This window comes from Colossoma macropomum, unplaced genomic scaffold, assembly GCF_904425465.1.
Source record: "Colossoma macropomum unplaced genomic scaffold, Colossoma_macropomum, whole genome shotgun sequence".
Lineage (NCBI taxonomy): Eukaryota > Metazoa > Chordata > Actinopteri > Characiformes > Serrasalmidae > Colossoma > Colossoma macropomum.
This window is the reverse complement of record NW_023494790.1, coordinates 28757549-28773752: the sequence shown is the minus strand read 5'-3', so window position 1 is coordinate 28773752 and position 16204 is coordinate 28757549. Positions and strand designations below refer to the sequence as shown.

Here is a 16204-nt window from a genome sequence, read left to right as displayed (position 1 = left end):
GTCTCCTGAAATAAAGGAAGCTTTTTTTTCTGTTAAAACACGTTTTCTGCTTTTTTCTGATGCTGAAAAATGAATAACTTTAATGTCTGCTTTGATTGGAAATTAAATAAACAAAGGGTGGTTTGCACAGTGCTGTACATACATGTACTTTGCTACTGCGAAGAACAGCGCTGATTTTGGAACAGTACTCTGTGTCAGCCTAACCGATATCAGAATCTGTATTGAGACAAAAAGCTGGATCGGTGCATCCCTACTTTCTTTAACACAGCATCCTTACTGAAATGCATATTTTTGTTTGCTAGCTCACAGATCTCTAAGGCATGGTAAGTTGTTCTTTACTGCAGAATTACACTTGATGCCCCTCACCCCCACCTCCCAAACCCACTCCTATTCCTCCTCCTCCACACGTAAATAAAGATGAATGCCTTGCTGTGCACTTTGCCAGCAGTAGCTTCAGATTAAAAGAAGTAAAACCCACAGCATGTGCTGAACAGAGTGTAAAATGGAGTGAGTGGTGTTGTGTAAACACTCTTCTCCTCTCCTACCGCACCCCTCCTGGTTCCCTTGTGTGTTGTTTTGTCTCAGACCTGCATTCTGCGGCAGTCGTCCCTGCCCTATTTTTAACCAGGGCTCGATCCCTGCCCGCCCTGACCGAGTCCAGGCTGGCGTGACGGGCACACAGCCCACGGGGATGGGGGGGAAAGGGGGCAGCGGTAGCAGCCGCCTATCCTCCTCCACAGCTCTCACTCACATCACATCACTCACAAAACAAGGGTCATCTACTAAGGAGGAGCTGGAAGGCCATTGACCAGGACATAACTAAGCCAATCTCTCACAATGGCTGATTTTAGCCACAGGCCACAGTGTTCATCCACTGATTCCCCTGCACTCATGAGCAGTCTGTGTGATGGCGCTAGTGCTACTGCAGTGTCAGTCTGTCTTGAGTAGGCGTTGTCTTGAAAACACAAAAATGATAAAATAGTTTGAAAGTCCAGAGTTTTTCAACTTAATCTGCCGCATCTGTACTCTCCCATCAGTTATCAAACTGTGTGTTATGTTGTACTTAATCTTCTGAAAACACCTGAAAACCTCCTGACTCAAAACATACTTATAGTATAAGCCATTGGGCAGTTGTTAAAGATTTGAAATACATGGCAATATAGCTCGAATTAAAAACTGCAACCATTACACTCTAATAATACAGGTAATAGGACAAGGCCAGAAACATACTTCATTCAAGTACACAACTGCTTCAAGCTACGCAAGGTTTCATGCGCCGTTGCGTTCTAAAATGTGTCACAACACAATTTGTAATGCATGAAAGCTGCAGTCTGAGCATTACAGCAAAACATACACTACCGTTCAAAACAAATTGAATCATTTGTCATGTTAATAATTCTTTTTCACTAATAACTTATACAGTTTAGATTGAAATGTTAAAAACTACAGTAAATCCCTATTCAGATTAGTTTTGGATTTAGAGTTGGATTAATTTTACTGGGGAGGAACTGTAATTTGATGAGATATGTGATTTTAATCCTATATGAATCTAGAATGTCCATAGTTTTCTCAGTAGTGTAATAATTCCAGAGCGAATTAACTTCCATCATTCCTTTAAGTCAGAGATCCTTCAGTGACAGTAGGCAGATGTGAGAGAATGTCTTACCCAAAGGTCTTTATTAATGATTCTTAAAAGTGTTCTACAAAAATGCATTTTACATTAATAATTGCTGATGTAATTCAGCAAGTACGCAGTGCCTTCTATGGCTGTCTAAGCATTAGCCCTATCATTGGGAGGTCACAAGTCCTCAGTGATGCCACAGCCATCTGTGGCTGGGAGTCTAAGAGTGCACAGTTGGCCTCACTCTTTCTGGGTGGGTAGGATGGTCTTCCCTCCATCACTCAGCACAGTGCTAACCAACGTGGGAGTCAGTTAGCTGCCGAAATCGAATTGGCAGTTAGTGTTCTCCTCCAAGCGTGTTGAACTGTCCAATAATGTTGCCATAGCAACAGTTTGAAAAGATGCAGTAGCACTTAATGTGTCTCAGAGGAAGCACATCCTTTTCTGCAGCATCTGGGGAGACCTAGCTAGCAGGTGGAACTGGCAATGACTAAATTAGGTGAAAATCTAAAAAAAAAAAGATATTTATTATAAATGGTAATCAGCTGTACTCTACAGATAGAGATTAGGTTGAAAAACTCTGGAATATTCTTTTACAGCTTTTACTTCTTCCCAAGCATTTTTCTCTTGATATGTCTTTTGGTCTGCTGTCTTGTCGTCCTCCAGAGAACACACGCATGAACAGTATCCTCACATCGCAGACGGAGCCATACGATCTGTCCTTCTCCCGCTCTTTCCAGAGCCTCTCACACCTGCCTCCTTCCTACGAGTCTGCCATGAAGGCTGACCTCAACAAGTACTCCTCACTGAAAAGACTCAGTAAGAGCCAGTTTCTCATTCTGCACGCTGCTGAGCTTCAGGCATTTCACCAGGGTTGGGATCAATTTCTTTTAAATGCATTAATTTCAGTCTCAGCAGTTCAGCTGACAAGACAGAATTCATCTCATAACTGAAATGCGCTGATACATTTCTAAGCTGGTTCTGAAAACAATTAATTTCATTCACAACGTAAATTGAATTTATCTCCATGAGCTGTTGGAATTGATTCCAACCTTGCATTCTAACAGTGCCTTACAGTCTTTTTGTTGCATTTGTAGTCTATACTGGGCATGCTGTATGAGATCATTTGCTTGTTGCCTCGTGGTTAGTCCCACTGCCAGTCTAACAAGCTAATTAAGGTTTTCTGGAGGCAGTTGTATTATATTAGGGTTGGAGCTGTAGTCTGCAGGAGGATAGAAATCCAGGAGCATGATTTGGCACCTCTGTTCTGAACACTCTTTATAAGTGGTCATCAGTTTCTGTTCTGAGGACCCCATGCTTGCATAGATTTATTTTTATGTTGTCTTTGCTCTGATCAGTTGTCTGATTCCACTCACCAGATAATTATCAAGTCTCCTCCAAGAGAGGAAGAAAAAGGAGAAAAAGCAGAAATACTTTGTGCATGTGATCAGAAAGTTTGGCACTAATTGGGATGTACTGACATGGAATTTCTGTGCAAATAACTAATAATTAATCACCACATTATCTTAATGCCAATAACCACAGGTTAAACTGGGATTTTGGATGTAGGAAAGCTCAGTTTTCTCAAGGGGTGTCAGTAATGTGAGAACAATATTGTTCAACTGATATGGTAGTATGGTGGTTCTCAGCACTGATTTCATGAAATATCTTTTTCTGTCTTTGTGCAACACTTTACTGCCAGGTGTTCAGTGCCATCCAGTCAGATTTGGAAACCTGGTTCTCAAACAACTGAAAAACCCACATTCCTACCTAACATAACAAATGTTAACCAGTTTAACTTTGTTGAACTGATGGAGCTAATATACGCTATTAGCTAGCTAGCTAGGTGCAGATGTGTGCCTTTGAATACATTTAGCAACAGTCAGTTGGTAAAACATTATAATTATATAAGGCTATCAATATAAATAAAACCTATTTACATGTAGCAGGTCTACTGTAATTGAGCTTCTTTAGATGTTGCAGTATTCATAATGATTTACATTTTTGTCAAATTACAGTAATGGGGCTCAGCTCCATTTGCCATTCACCAAAGTTAACTTAATTAACTATATTTAGCAACTTATTCATTAATGTATTTATTTTTGGCATTTTAAAGTCCTCAGTACAATTCATACATGAAATATGCAGTTATCATAAGATGGATAAAGATGAGTCATTGATTCATTTTACCTAGCTTTGACATAGCTCAGATATGGCAATTACCGTAAACATTTCAATTATTTTCTGGAAAGATTTTATATTATTTAGCACACGCTTTTATCAAGAGCAGTTTACGAAGGCAGGTGAACATAACATTAGGAGTCTTGCCCACTGACTCTTATCAGTGTAGCATCCCTGCCTGGGAAAAAAAAAACAGGTGCTATATTAACCACATCAGACCAACACAAATAATCAAATTTTCTCATTTATCAGTGCATAATATATCAACCTCTGATATATAGGGTACTGTGAATTAATGTCTGTGCTCCAACCATCTTGTATAAGCCTGTAGTGCATGTATATAAGTGAGTGCATGTTGGAAGAAATCTCTAACTAAAGCTGTCAGTGAAGAGAGAGTGATATACCTTTATTATATATGCACATTTATATCACGCTGCGAGGGAGAGCACATATTTCATAGGCCCATTATCTCTGTCAGACAGCTGAAGCCTTGTTAAAACCCCAGTTCAAAAACCCTATTTAAAGTAAAGATTATTGGCATTCAGCGTCAAGGCTGGTGATTAAAAGCCACCACTATTTCATTTTGCTTGTATCACTGGAGATAACTTACTTGTGGCCTAGGCCCACTGTTCTATTGATCTAGCTGATGATAGATTTCTGCCGTGCAGTATCATCTCAAGTCGTAATATTCCCTAAGTGAAGAGTAAATACAGCTAAAGCGTTGTGTAATTGCCTAGAAAACTCTAGCACTATAATCAAGCGTAGTATGGGGTATTGATAGACCTTCATTAAGGGTGAGCACCAGCGCAGAAGTGGGGAGTTGGGGTCAGGGGGGCACATCCACCCCACTTTTTGAAATTACATGAGATCATTTTGTCTGGTGGTAGGATGGTTGTCAAGAAAGTACATAGCTTATATGTATGGAGCATCAGCTTCTTAGCCAAAGTCTGCTGTCTGAAGCAGATCTCATACAAGAATGTCTTTCTGTTATCGATATTCAGCCTGTAGACATATTGCTTTTTTCATTATGGCTGAGCTGCAAAAGACCTGCCAGATATATGCAAAAATTTTAAAACTCTAAGTAAAACCCAGAACAGATTGATTTGTTTAGCAGTAATAGTAAGGACAAAAAGAAAGAAAGTTGTTTTCAACTACTGTACAATGAGACAATGTCTACAATGAGAACATTGTACCCACCGGCAGGCCCAAAGTTTTATTACACACTTCTATAATCTGAGAATAGTTCAGCCAGTTTGAACTGAAGTCCCTGTAGCTACAATATAATAAGCCTTAGTATGTAATAAGCCTGGGATTTTATGCGGTTAATAATTTAATACTACTGAAAAAAAATTCTGTTGTAAAAAGCCAATAAAATTGAATCTCTATACTGTTAACAGCATTGTTTGTTTTTGTGTTTTAATATTGACATGTAAAGCTACAGACATCATGACAATATGATAACTAATTGTAGGTGTGCTTTGTTCACCTCACTATAAAAAAAATGAGGGTTTCAACTTAAAAAAGTTAGTTACCAGGCTGCTGTCAATTGAACTTTGAATAGTAAGTTTATAGATGGTAATGTTTAAATTATTTTTCTTCTACAAATTTATCTTTTGTATTTTGTGATATTATTGTTATTCTCTAGGTAGTGGAAAATACCTTGATATAAATTACAGCTTATATTGCCCACCCCTACTTCTCATCAGCAGTCCCCCTTCATCTCCCAAAGCCACGGCCGGAAAAAACATGCATACATTCGCAAACACTCAATAATTCCTGGCACCAGATCCTCTTCAAAAACGTCCTCAGGCATTGCCACCCTAATATTTCAGTTATGCTTCTAAAGCATATTATTTGTTGTAGTGAATAGCCAAAAGGCTTAGCTATGTCTATGTTTGGAACTCCAATGGCATTCATACAGATAGATCTTGTAGGGTGCAGCCAGCGGAAAAAAATACCCTCTATTTCTGTATAGTAGTCAAACCACTCTGCACTTATTAATAAATCAAAGAAGTATGTGTGTCTTTGAGCTTAAATGACTAGTCTCATGCAATCGTGTCTCAGATACATGCTACTGTACTCAAGTGAACTGCTTGCATAATTAAAAACAGTATATCTATAATCGCTATAACGTATTACTTGCTGTTAATGGATTATGAAATAATGATATATGGCTTATAAAATGATGAGATTATTTTGTGCTTTTATTTCATAACAAGCTTGACATAATCCCTTTATAAGAGGCTGCATTTTAAAAATTATGGTAACCTCAGGGTCCTGAATGTAGCCTTTTACTGCAAAGCTGCAACTTGGGTCTGCTATACACTGTTGTTTTGCTTTCATTTCTTTGATTTGAGGTTTTAATTTTCCTGAATATAGTTTTATTCCTCCACAAAGTGATGCACTCCAATTCTCTCAGGCGGAGGATGTGCATGGAGAGATCCGTCAAGTGTAACAGAGATCTCAAGGTCATCAGCTCCTCCAGACCGCATTCATTCCATATCGGTGGAGACCATAATTTAATTATTACCATCTCTAATCATTCTGTTACGGATACAGTAGTCACTTAGTGCTCTTGTGTGTGTGTGTGTGTGTGTGTGTGTGTGTGTGTGTGTGTGGACATGATGGAACCTTTGGTCTTGTGCGGCACAGTCTAGTTTTTTAGATAACCAAAGAAAGATAATATAAACAGGATAAAAGAAGGCCATTGAGCAGTTCATTCAGTTGTCTAGTCTCTCTGGGCCAGACCTGACCCTGTTTATGAGAATACATGCCTAGAGACAGCTTGTAAAAAATTTTGTGCTGGATTATTGCAAAATCCTTCGCTAACAAGGTGATGTCCACAGCATTTCACTCTAAAACCCTCTTCCAGTCCATGCATTTTAAACATCCAGAGTATAATCGATAATACAAGCAAAACATCTTGCCTGCCAGTGAAACAGTGTCTGCAAACAGAGCAGGTTATTTTTTCCACATCACTTTAACCTGTATTGTTGTGACTGTCCAGCTGCTGGCAACCAGTCACTAACTTTTACTACCTGTCTAATGCAGCTGATGCTTTCTGACATAGGTGGCATCTAAAGGCAAAAAAAACGTGATACTCATAAACTCACTTAAAAGTTTGCAAGTCATATTAAGTCGATATTATTTTCGATTCAATTATAACTTATAAAATATACATTAGAATATCATGAAGAAGACATGTAAAGGTATTTTTAGGGAACAATTCTGAAATGATAGACAATAAAATGTAGTTATCTATTTAGAATTCTTTTATGTCTGGAGACTTGACCACAGCTTTTGGCACACGAGGCATTCTAGGTATTCATTCATTATAGCTTGATTCATGTTATAGGGATTTATCAGTCTAAAGCTCTATTTTCAGATTCTCCGTTTCCTACTCATTTAAACCTGCGTAGGAGCATAAGACTAGCATATTACAATTTATTTATTTATTAATTTTATACATTTATCTGCAACCAAATAGTTTTTTTTTTGTTGAAAACGCAGATTCTGCTTTCGAATGTGAATGTTTTCTAGCTAATTCTCTAAAGTAAGGCTAAAAATGTTGGCTGCTGAATTACACACTAACAGAAAGCTACTAAATGCCTTATTTTTAACAGTTAACTTACCAAATTAAAGAACATTTTTCTACACCACTGAACACGTTTAATGTAATATGTGTGTCACTGACTGTTTTTAGATGTCAGTCATACACATTACAGTGTCAGTATAGTTTGTTTTAAGATCCCGTGCCTTTGAGAGCTCCGCCAATCATCACATACACAAGTCAAGTTTCCAAGCAGGACAAAAATTACATTTGTAAAAGCCAACTGAATGAACATGGAGATGATTTTCATATGCAAAAAAAACATTACAGCATTACATACACCTCAGTAACTCCCAGTGAAGCTAAAATGACATTGTGAATGCCTGTTGTTCAATAACCTGTGATCTTTGCTCCACTAAAACAGCATGTGTTTGAATATGCTCTTAGCTCGCATTGAACCCCAGCTTCAGTAGGGTTCTGTGGGCTGTGCTTTCTCTGGCTTCCACACACAGATTTGTGCAGACTGCCGTCTATCAGACACAGTTTGCGCAGATCGCAGTATGTCTTACAAACACTACAGATACATTGTTAACCATTTCAGTGCAGTTTGGAGGAAGCCATGCTTCAGTCGAAGTAGTTGATGACTTAAACCCTGTTTGAGTTGGATTTATTTTACATGGGGAGGTACTACAATATATAACTCTGACAAGACTGACAGTAATAATTCCTGAGTGAATGACCATCTGTGATCCAGTGAACCCAGAGCTCCATCAGGAATAATAGTCCTGTTTGAATTGCCCTGACAGTAATTTAATAACAAAACTTGGTAATAGACACAGCCATGTGCTGTGTCATTCTTGTTATTGAGTTGGGTAGCGCTGTCGTTGGACGTTGTGAGAATCTGGGGAAATTACAAAGAAACTTTATTTTAAATTAACTTGCCAGGGCAAGTGCCTTACAAATCACACATGAAAACCAACCCTCATTAAAAGTAATCCAGATTGTTAGTTACTTTGTATGTACCATAGTGGCCTGACCTGTAACCTGACTTTACTATTCCACAGCGGACAAGGACGTGGATGACTACTACACCCGCAAGAGGCACCTTCCTGACTTAGCAGCACGAGGCACCCTCCCTCTTCACATGATAAAAATGAATCAGATGAACCAAGAGTCACAGAGCAGTCAGCAGGCCCAGCAGCAGCAGCAGCCTCCACGACAGCGTCCTCGCCGTGTCCAGAGAGCCATGTCCCAGGACCGTGTGCTTTCCCCTGAGCGTGGCTACGCTCAAGACTACCCCATGTCCCCCTATGGCATGTCCCCGTACGGGGGGCGCATACTGTCTGATGAGCAGTTGCTCTCAGCTGAGCGTCTGCGATCCCATGAGCGCCTCATATCACAGGACCGCCTGCACTCACAAGATCGCCACTACTCACAGGAACGCATCCACTCACAGGAGCGTCTGCTGTCCCAGGAACGCCTGCAGCACTCCCAGGTAAGGATGGCTGTTTTAACCATTTTTTTTCTTACAAAATCTGCGTTTGTAATAATGAAAAGTATTTAAATATCCCAATGAGAAACTGAGTTTCAGCCTGAAGCTCCCCCTACTTTCTATCTAACTTAATATACATTTCCATCTTTACCATCTTTACCACCTCCTTGTCTCATCCATGTTCCTTAGTGTTTTCTTTGTTCATCGTGGGAGGTTTGGGGGATTGAGGCTGGGCTTTTAGCTCTTCTCATACTACAACCATACATTAAATAAAAATATGAATAAAAAACTTAAAGGAATAATTAGGCTTTTCTATTTACTTCAGACGTAATAAGCTGAGACATATCTCGAGTCCAGATTTTGCTTCTTTAGATTACAGCTGGAGCAGGTCTTCATTAAGGTTGTGCAGACTTGCTGACTTACTTTTAACTATAGAAAGGAAAAAACTGAAGGCATTTTAGACAACGTGGTCTGTATTCACAAACCACCTATGAAGTAGAATTACTGATCAAGAATTAGTATTTGTGACAATGACCATCATACACTGATGTGCCAAAAGTCATTGGATAGTAGTATGTAAAATTATCATGAAGTGGTGTTTTCTCAGGGGCACGGCTTGGGAACGGCCACACCTGTATAAGTTGTGAGCTGTCATCTTGTGAGTGAGGTTGAACACTGACCAGCGTGCTCTCGGCAAGGCAACATGAACTATCAGAGTTTGAACGAGGCATTATAATGGGTGCCATATGGATGGGACGTTCCATTTCCTAAGTTGTGCGGGTATTTAACATTCCTTGATCTACAGTGTCACATGTGTACCAGGCATACGTCAGAGAAGGCATTACCACCCACAGTGAACAGTGCAGTGGCTGCCCACCGGTGCTTAATAATCATGACTGGCGGCATCTGGCTAGAATTGTCTGTGTAAACAGACAAGCGACTATAGCAGAAATCACATCCCCATTCAGTGCAGGAGGCCCTACACGCATATCCCGCAGGTCTGGACCCTATAGCACTAGCGACATGTGGCATGATAGGATGAGTCAAGGTATCAGTTGTTTCGGGCTGATGGTAGGGTTTATGTGTGGCACAGACCCCATAAAGACATGGGCCCCAGTTGTCAACAAGGCACTGCAGGCTGGTGGTCATTCCATACTGGTGTGGGGTGTTTTCTCATGCCATGTGTTGGGTCCACTGGTCCATCACTACGTTTCACTGCATGTGACCATTTGTAGCCCTTCATGGGCTTCATGTACCCCCACAATGATGGGATATTCCAGCAGGATTATGTACCGTCATCGGGCCCAAGTTGTCCAGAATTGGTTTGAGTACCATTCAGGAGAGTTGTGTCGAATGGTGTGGCCTGCACACGTTCGCCAGAGATGAGCCCAATCCAGCATTTATGGAATGTGGTGGAGAGGTCCATTCACTCCCGAGATCCTGCACCTACAAATAACATGGAGCTGCGGGTGGATATCTAGATGGCATGGCTCAACGTCCCTCCAGACGTCTTCTGTCCACTTGTGGAGTCGATGCCACACTGAGTTGCTGCACTTTGCTGGGCTAGAGGGGGTCCTGCATGATACTAGTTCCTGTCCCATGGCTTTTGGCACATCAATGTAAATACAGAGGAGTCTGATCCAAAATCAGCCCTGCTTTATGAAGACCAGTTCTGGTTTTGTCTGAAATGCTTAGCACTAAAGTTTTGTTCATTTTTATGGTTCAGAGTAAGTCATACTGTTCTCTAAACACATCAGCAAGTCTGGGCAACCTTAATGAGGACTGGGGTGCAGTTTCAGCTGGTTGAAAGAAGTTTTGGTGATGTATATTTACAGAAATTATTTGGGCTATTGGAGTGACTATGGGAATAAGTGGCTTAAAAAGTGTGTGTGTGTGTGTGTGTGTGTGTGAGTATTGGGTTTTAGTGTTTGTTGGCAACATTAACCTCATAGCTCCAGTTCTAAACTAAAGAAGCAAAATCTGAGCTCCAGACATGTTTTGGTTGATCTGTATCTGGTATTAGTGGAAATGAGTTAGATTTTTCATCAAACTATTCTTTAAGACAGTGAAAGTTTACCATTTGTTTATATGCTCAACAATAATCGAATTGAATTGAAACAATAATTGAATTGAATTGTAGTTGAAATGTTCCCATATTTGGCTTCACTTGTGATGCCATTATGCTAAACATGAGACCTGATACTGTCTGTGCTTATATCATCTGGTCAAGCAAAACCTATTAAAAAGTTACAGTATGATACATAAATTATTTCATTTTGTGTCTTAAACTACACGAGTGTATAAATCAGTACTAAAGCAATATTGGAGCTGGATTAATTGAACTGAACGATGTAATCTGTAAGGGGTTTGATTGGACGGATTCATACGAGATAATGTATCTGTGTGTAATTTTCCTACACTAGCACAGAGAGTCCGGATTGAAACATCAGCATGACACGATAGCACAATCAGTAACAACAGCACTGCATGGTCATGTCTATTAGCGGGCTTTGTTAGTATATTACTATATGTCCTATTAATAAACACATACTAAGCCAATAATAATAAGCTAGTATTACTATTACCACTATTATTGAGGTTGCTCCAGGTTCAGCCAGTTACAGAAGGCCATTCACTCTACAATTATTACTGAACAGACTTTGCAGATTCACTCTAGATTAAAATCATATATCTCTTAAATAATATATTCCCCATGTGTAAGTAATGTGGCTAAAGATGAGTTCTTATATCTGTCTATTACAATAACCATACCAACCCCTATTTCCAGGAGCGCCTCTACTCACAGGAGCGTCTGTACTCACAGGACCGGCTGCGTTCACAGGACCCGCTGCTGTCCCCTGATAAGATGATGTCTGTCAAGCGCTCCAGCTTCCACGGCGACAGGTCCATGTCCAGAGCCATATCCCACACGGACGTGTTCATGCCCACCACGCCGGTCATGGATCGCTACAAGATGACCAAAATGCATTCGCATCCCAGTGCCTCAAACAGCAACAGCGCTGCTGCTGCTGCTGCCGCCGCCGCTGCACACAACACCATAAGCACGAACCAGACGGCCTCCAAGAGGCAAGCGTTCGCCTCGCGCCGCACGCAGACCGTGGAGCAGCTCCACTACGTCCCTCCGGCTGCCCAGCAGCAGCAGCACCACCATCACTACCGCACAGGCAGCAAGACCGAAGTAACTGTTTAACTCGGACCTCAGCGACCAGCCAGCCGCCAGAAAACCCAAGAGACTACAGCGCGAGAGAGCCAGTCTGACCACTAGTCCTCGTCTATGGTTTCCGCAGTGACTGACCCCAGCACCAGCCCGAATATATTCAGACAAAGAGGCCCTTCCATGTGCATATCCAACATTTCCCTGCGTTTGTAGATCACAGATAAAAAGAATGGACTAGAGGCTTGCGTGGTTCGTCCGGACAGAAAATAAAAATGTCCGTCCAGTTCTGCAGTTCTTAAGGGCTTTGCATGGAAACTCACAGAGGCCTGATAGAAGAGCGACAGAAGGTACAAAAGAAAGCGTGCTAGTTGATGTGGATGTGGAATGGAATTGTGTAACTTTATAAATATATAAATACAGATACTGTTTGTACTTCCAGTCCTAGTCATAGCTTTAGAAGTTCTTAAATTAAACCAATGTTAGCACTTCTATTGGTGCCTCTACGAAAAATGTTCCATTTCAACAACGAAGTGGTTTTGTGGGTTAAAAAGCACAATTGATTAAATGCGTTCATTCTGTTCATTTGTTTGTTTTTTTCTTCTTTCATTTCTTTTTTTCATTAGTTTGGTTAGTGATGGCTAGCACGTATCAGTTTGTTCTTTAATTAACGGCAAATTCCTTTGCATAGAAGATTGTAAATAAGCTATTTTAGCCGCAGTAAATGGACAAGTCTGTTCTGGTTGGCGTTTGTATTACTGTAGCTTTATTTTAGAGATTCAAGAATTATAGACGACCCACTAACCCAGTATTGGACTGTTTTAAACAAATACAGTAATTTATGTGTGCCATTTTAAATGTGTTTGTAGGATGAAAACTGGGTGAATGTTGTCGACAAACCATGACCACTCTTGATATCTGGCTGTAGACTGTGCTCCAGTGAGTGACTCACAAGACGAATATATTATGCTTGTTGTAGTAGCTTCAAATAAACCATCCTTATTTTTCTAAACATGATACTCACTTGGAACAGATCTGTTGTGTGCCTCATAAACTGCTCCTCTTCAAATGTTATGACTCCTCTTGATGCACCATGGAGATAGCAGGTCAGCAAGACAATGAAGTTCTACCCTCCGTGACCACCCAGTGTTCTTCTCAAACTCCCCACCCTCCCCCAACATTAGGGGTTGAAAATTCAATACTTGATTTCATATGAAACACTGGTGTCTTTCAGTATGTGCATGGGAACTCAAGTACTCTGTTAACCGTTAATGGTGCTATTACTCATATACTGAAAACACTATTTAGATATTTATTATGTTTAAGAACAGGAAGACAGAATTTATGCAGACTAACAATTCAAGAAAACAGCAGTTTCATATTTTAACAAGACTAAAATTTAGACCAAACGGCCTCAGAAAAAGGTATCCGATCAAACAGCGTCACACAAAATTGCCTCAATCAGTAGAAGTAGAGGACACCCACACAGCTGACAACTTTGTGGTAGTGGTTTGTGGTACTGTGGAGAGAGGAGAGCTATATCTGATTTCATTTACCTTCAAAACACTGTGCAGATGTTATAATGGCATTTGTATTGAGAATTCACAGTGGTATTCTAAGTTATACAAACCAGTATATGCTCAACCAAGCATGCGTTTGGTCTGATGATCTTTTTTTCTGAGGCCGTTTGGTCTGATGTTCAGTTACACCACATTTGAGACATGACGATGTTTTCCCGAGACTCAGTGTCGTTTAGTCGAGGAATGATGCTGCTCTGACTCTGACGATGTCCTAAAATATAGCCCATAGCCCCACCTAGTTTTAAGTTGTAATAAGAACGTGAACACTGCACATTTCATGAAGAAAAGGCAAAGCCAAAGTGAAGCTTGGATTTTCTTTTCTCTGTTAGCTTTTCCATTTAGATATGGCCATGAAATACCAGAATAATGACTAAAATGAAATTACAAATAGCTGTTTTAAATTTATTGACATGCTTATGTGAAAAATCAAATTGCAAATGTAGGTATTTAATTTCATTTTCAGCTTTGGCAGGATATTTGCACAGGTGTTTGGAAAAAGAAATGGCAAAAAGAGATTTGCATTTACATTTTATTGTTATTATGATTTCTTTTTTAGCCAGATTTGCCTCCCATAGCTGAGAGGGCAAGGAGAGCATGGCTGGTGTTCTGCTGCAACTTTTTAACTAACGACTCTACTTGATGTTATCTAGCTACGCTCTTTAAAAATGTTCTTCAAGGGTTCTTTAGTAAAGACAATGGTTCTATATAAAACCATAAACACTCAAAGAACCCCTTTCATGCTTACATGGTTCTTCGCATGGTGAAAACGTTCTTCAGATCGATGGAGAATGTGTTGTATATGGCTTTATAGAACCTTTCTGAAAATGGTGCTATAAAGCACCAAAAAGGGTTCTGCTATTGTTACAGTGTCAAGCTTCAAGCTACAGTCAAAGAACGCTATTTGGTGCTATGTAGAACCCCTTTCAAAAAGGTTCTTCTTAAAACCATATACAACACTGGAGCTAAAAGGCTAGTGTAGCTAATGTAATGGAAGCTTTAGGGGAGAACAGGCTTGGTTGGTGTAAGTTCCAGGTCAGTAGGGGGCGCTGTCACAAAAATATAGGATGAAAATGATTGACCTTTTGAACAAGCATTCATTAATTTTGTCAAGAGCTCCAGTTTGTTCAGACAACATGAATTTAGTCATGAATGGACTCTTTCGAGGAAATATTTTCAGACGTTGAAAGGTTCTGTTTTTAGTTAAGATGATTAGATTTCATTTGCTGCTAAGTCGGGTTTTTCTAACACTCGGTCTGCTTAGGATGTACGGCAGAGAGCGAAGACTGTGTCAACCATCCCTGTTCTCCCCGACTTTACTGCTCGATACAATTTCAGGCTCGGTTGCAAAGGGTTTGCATCAGGCTATGTTAGCTGTGTTAGCATCCGGTTTCCGATTTTAGATCAGATAAATTCGGTTTTGAGCTCCGTGGTATAACTAATAGTCTCAACCAAACGCTATAATGTCTCACACTAAATACGTCATCAGTTGGAGTAGATAATGTGCAATTCTGTTCCTATCATTATGCCCGTCTCTCTCTTTCTCTGTCTATCTCTCGTTCGCTCTCAGGGCTCTCAGGTAGAGTTTCAGTTGCTTGGCAAGAGACTTCTGTACAATATAGTACCACCAATAGTTGCAACATCATAATGTGATTGGCTGAAAGACATTCTGCGAGTGCCAGTATCTCCTGATAATGGCACTTCAAACACATATCATTAAGTATCATCAAAGAATTTACAGAGAGGAGAATTGCCACTTAGTAATGTCTTCTGTGTTTCTCAAACGCCAGAGGGCGCTCCCGAGCAAGCCCAAAATGAATAAGTTAATATGGAGCATTTGAGCAAAATCCTAGTTTATGAATGTTTAAACCTCTTTACATAAAAGAATGTTTTCATATCCTGAACACAAAACAGCATAAAACACTTTAACACCGCTGTTATATATTTCATTGCTTTTGAATTCATTATAATACTTGGTGCCTCACGTACGCTCATAACATCAGTGAGCGCAAACCGCTTTTCTCAGCCAGTGAGCTGCTCCGCTCACCAACCAGTAAGCACTCTGCATAAGGAATACCAACCAATCTGCACGCAGTAGCAGTAAAGCCAACCAATCAGCACTCAGTAGCAGTAATGCCAGTCAGTCAGCCCTCAGTAGCAATAATGCTTGCGTCCTACTGCCCAAACCCTGTTTGCTGTAGAAAAAAAAGAAATATACTAGAAAGTTGGTACGAGTGGATCAGACACAGCAGTGCTGCTGGAGTTTTTAAACACTGTGTCCACTCTCTGTCCACTCTATTAGACACTCCTACCTTGTCAGTCCACCTTGTGGATGTAAAGTCAGAGACGATAGCTCATCTGCTGCTGCACAGTTTGGGTGGGTCATCCTCTAGACCTTCATCAGTGGTCACAGGATGCTGTTGACTGGATATTTTTGGTTGGTGGACTATTCACAGTCCAGCAGTGACACTGAGGTGTTTAAAAACTCCAGCAGCACTGCTGTGTCTGATCCACTCAGACCAGCGCAACACACATTAACACACCACCACCACATCAGTGTTACTGCAGTGCTGAGAATGATCCACCACCCAAATAGTACCTGCTCAGT

The 16204-nt window shown here is 40.4% G+C and overlaps 1 protein-coding gene across 1 annotated transcript in view; it reads left to right on the top strand.

Annotated features, from left to right (window-relative positions):
• Positions 1-13036, top strand: part of LOC118809537 (protein shisa-6) — an 80394-nt gene extending 67358 nt beyond the window's left edge. The window contains exons 7-9 of the mRNA XM_036572952.1: positions 2288-2440; positions 8417-8847; positions 11633-13036. Of these exons, the coding sequence (XP_036428845.1) occupies positions 2288-2440; positions 8417-8847; positions 11633-12055 (1007 nt within the window). The 3' untranslated portion in view covers positions 12056-13036. The remainder of the gene's footprint in view (positions 1-2287; positions 2441-8416; positions 8848-11632) is intronic.
• Positions 13037-16204: the final 3168 nt, after the last annotated feature.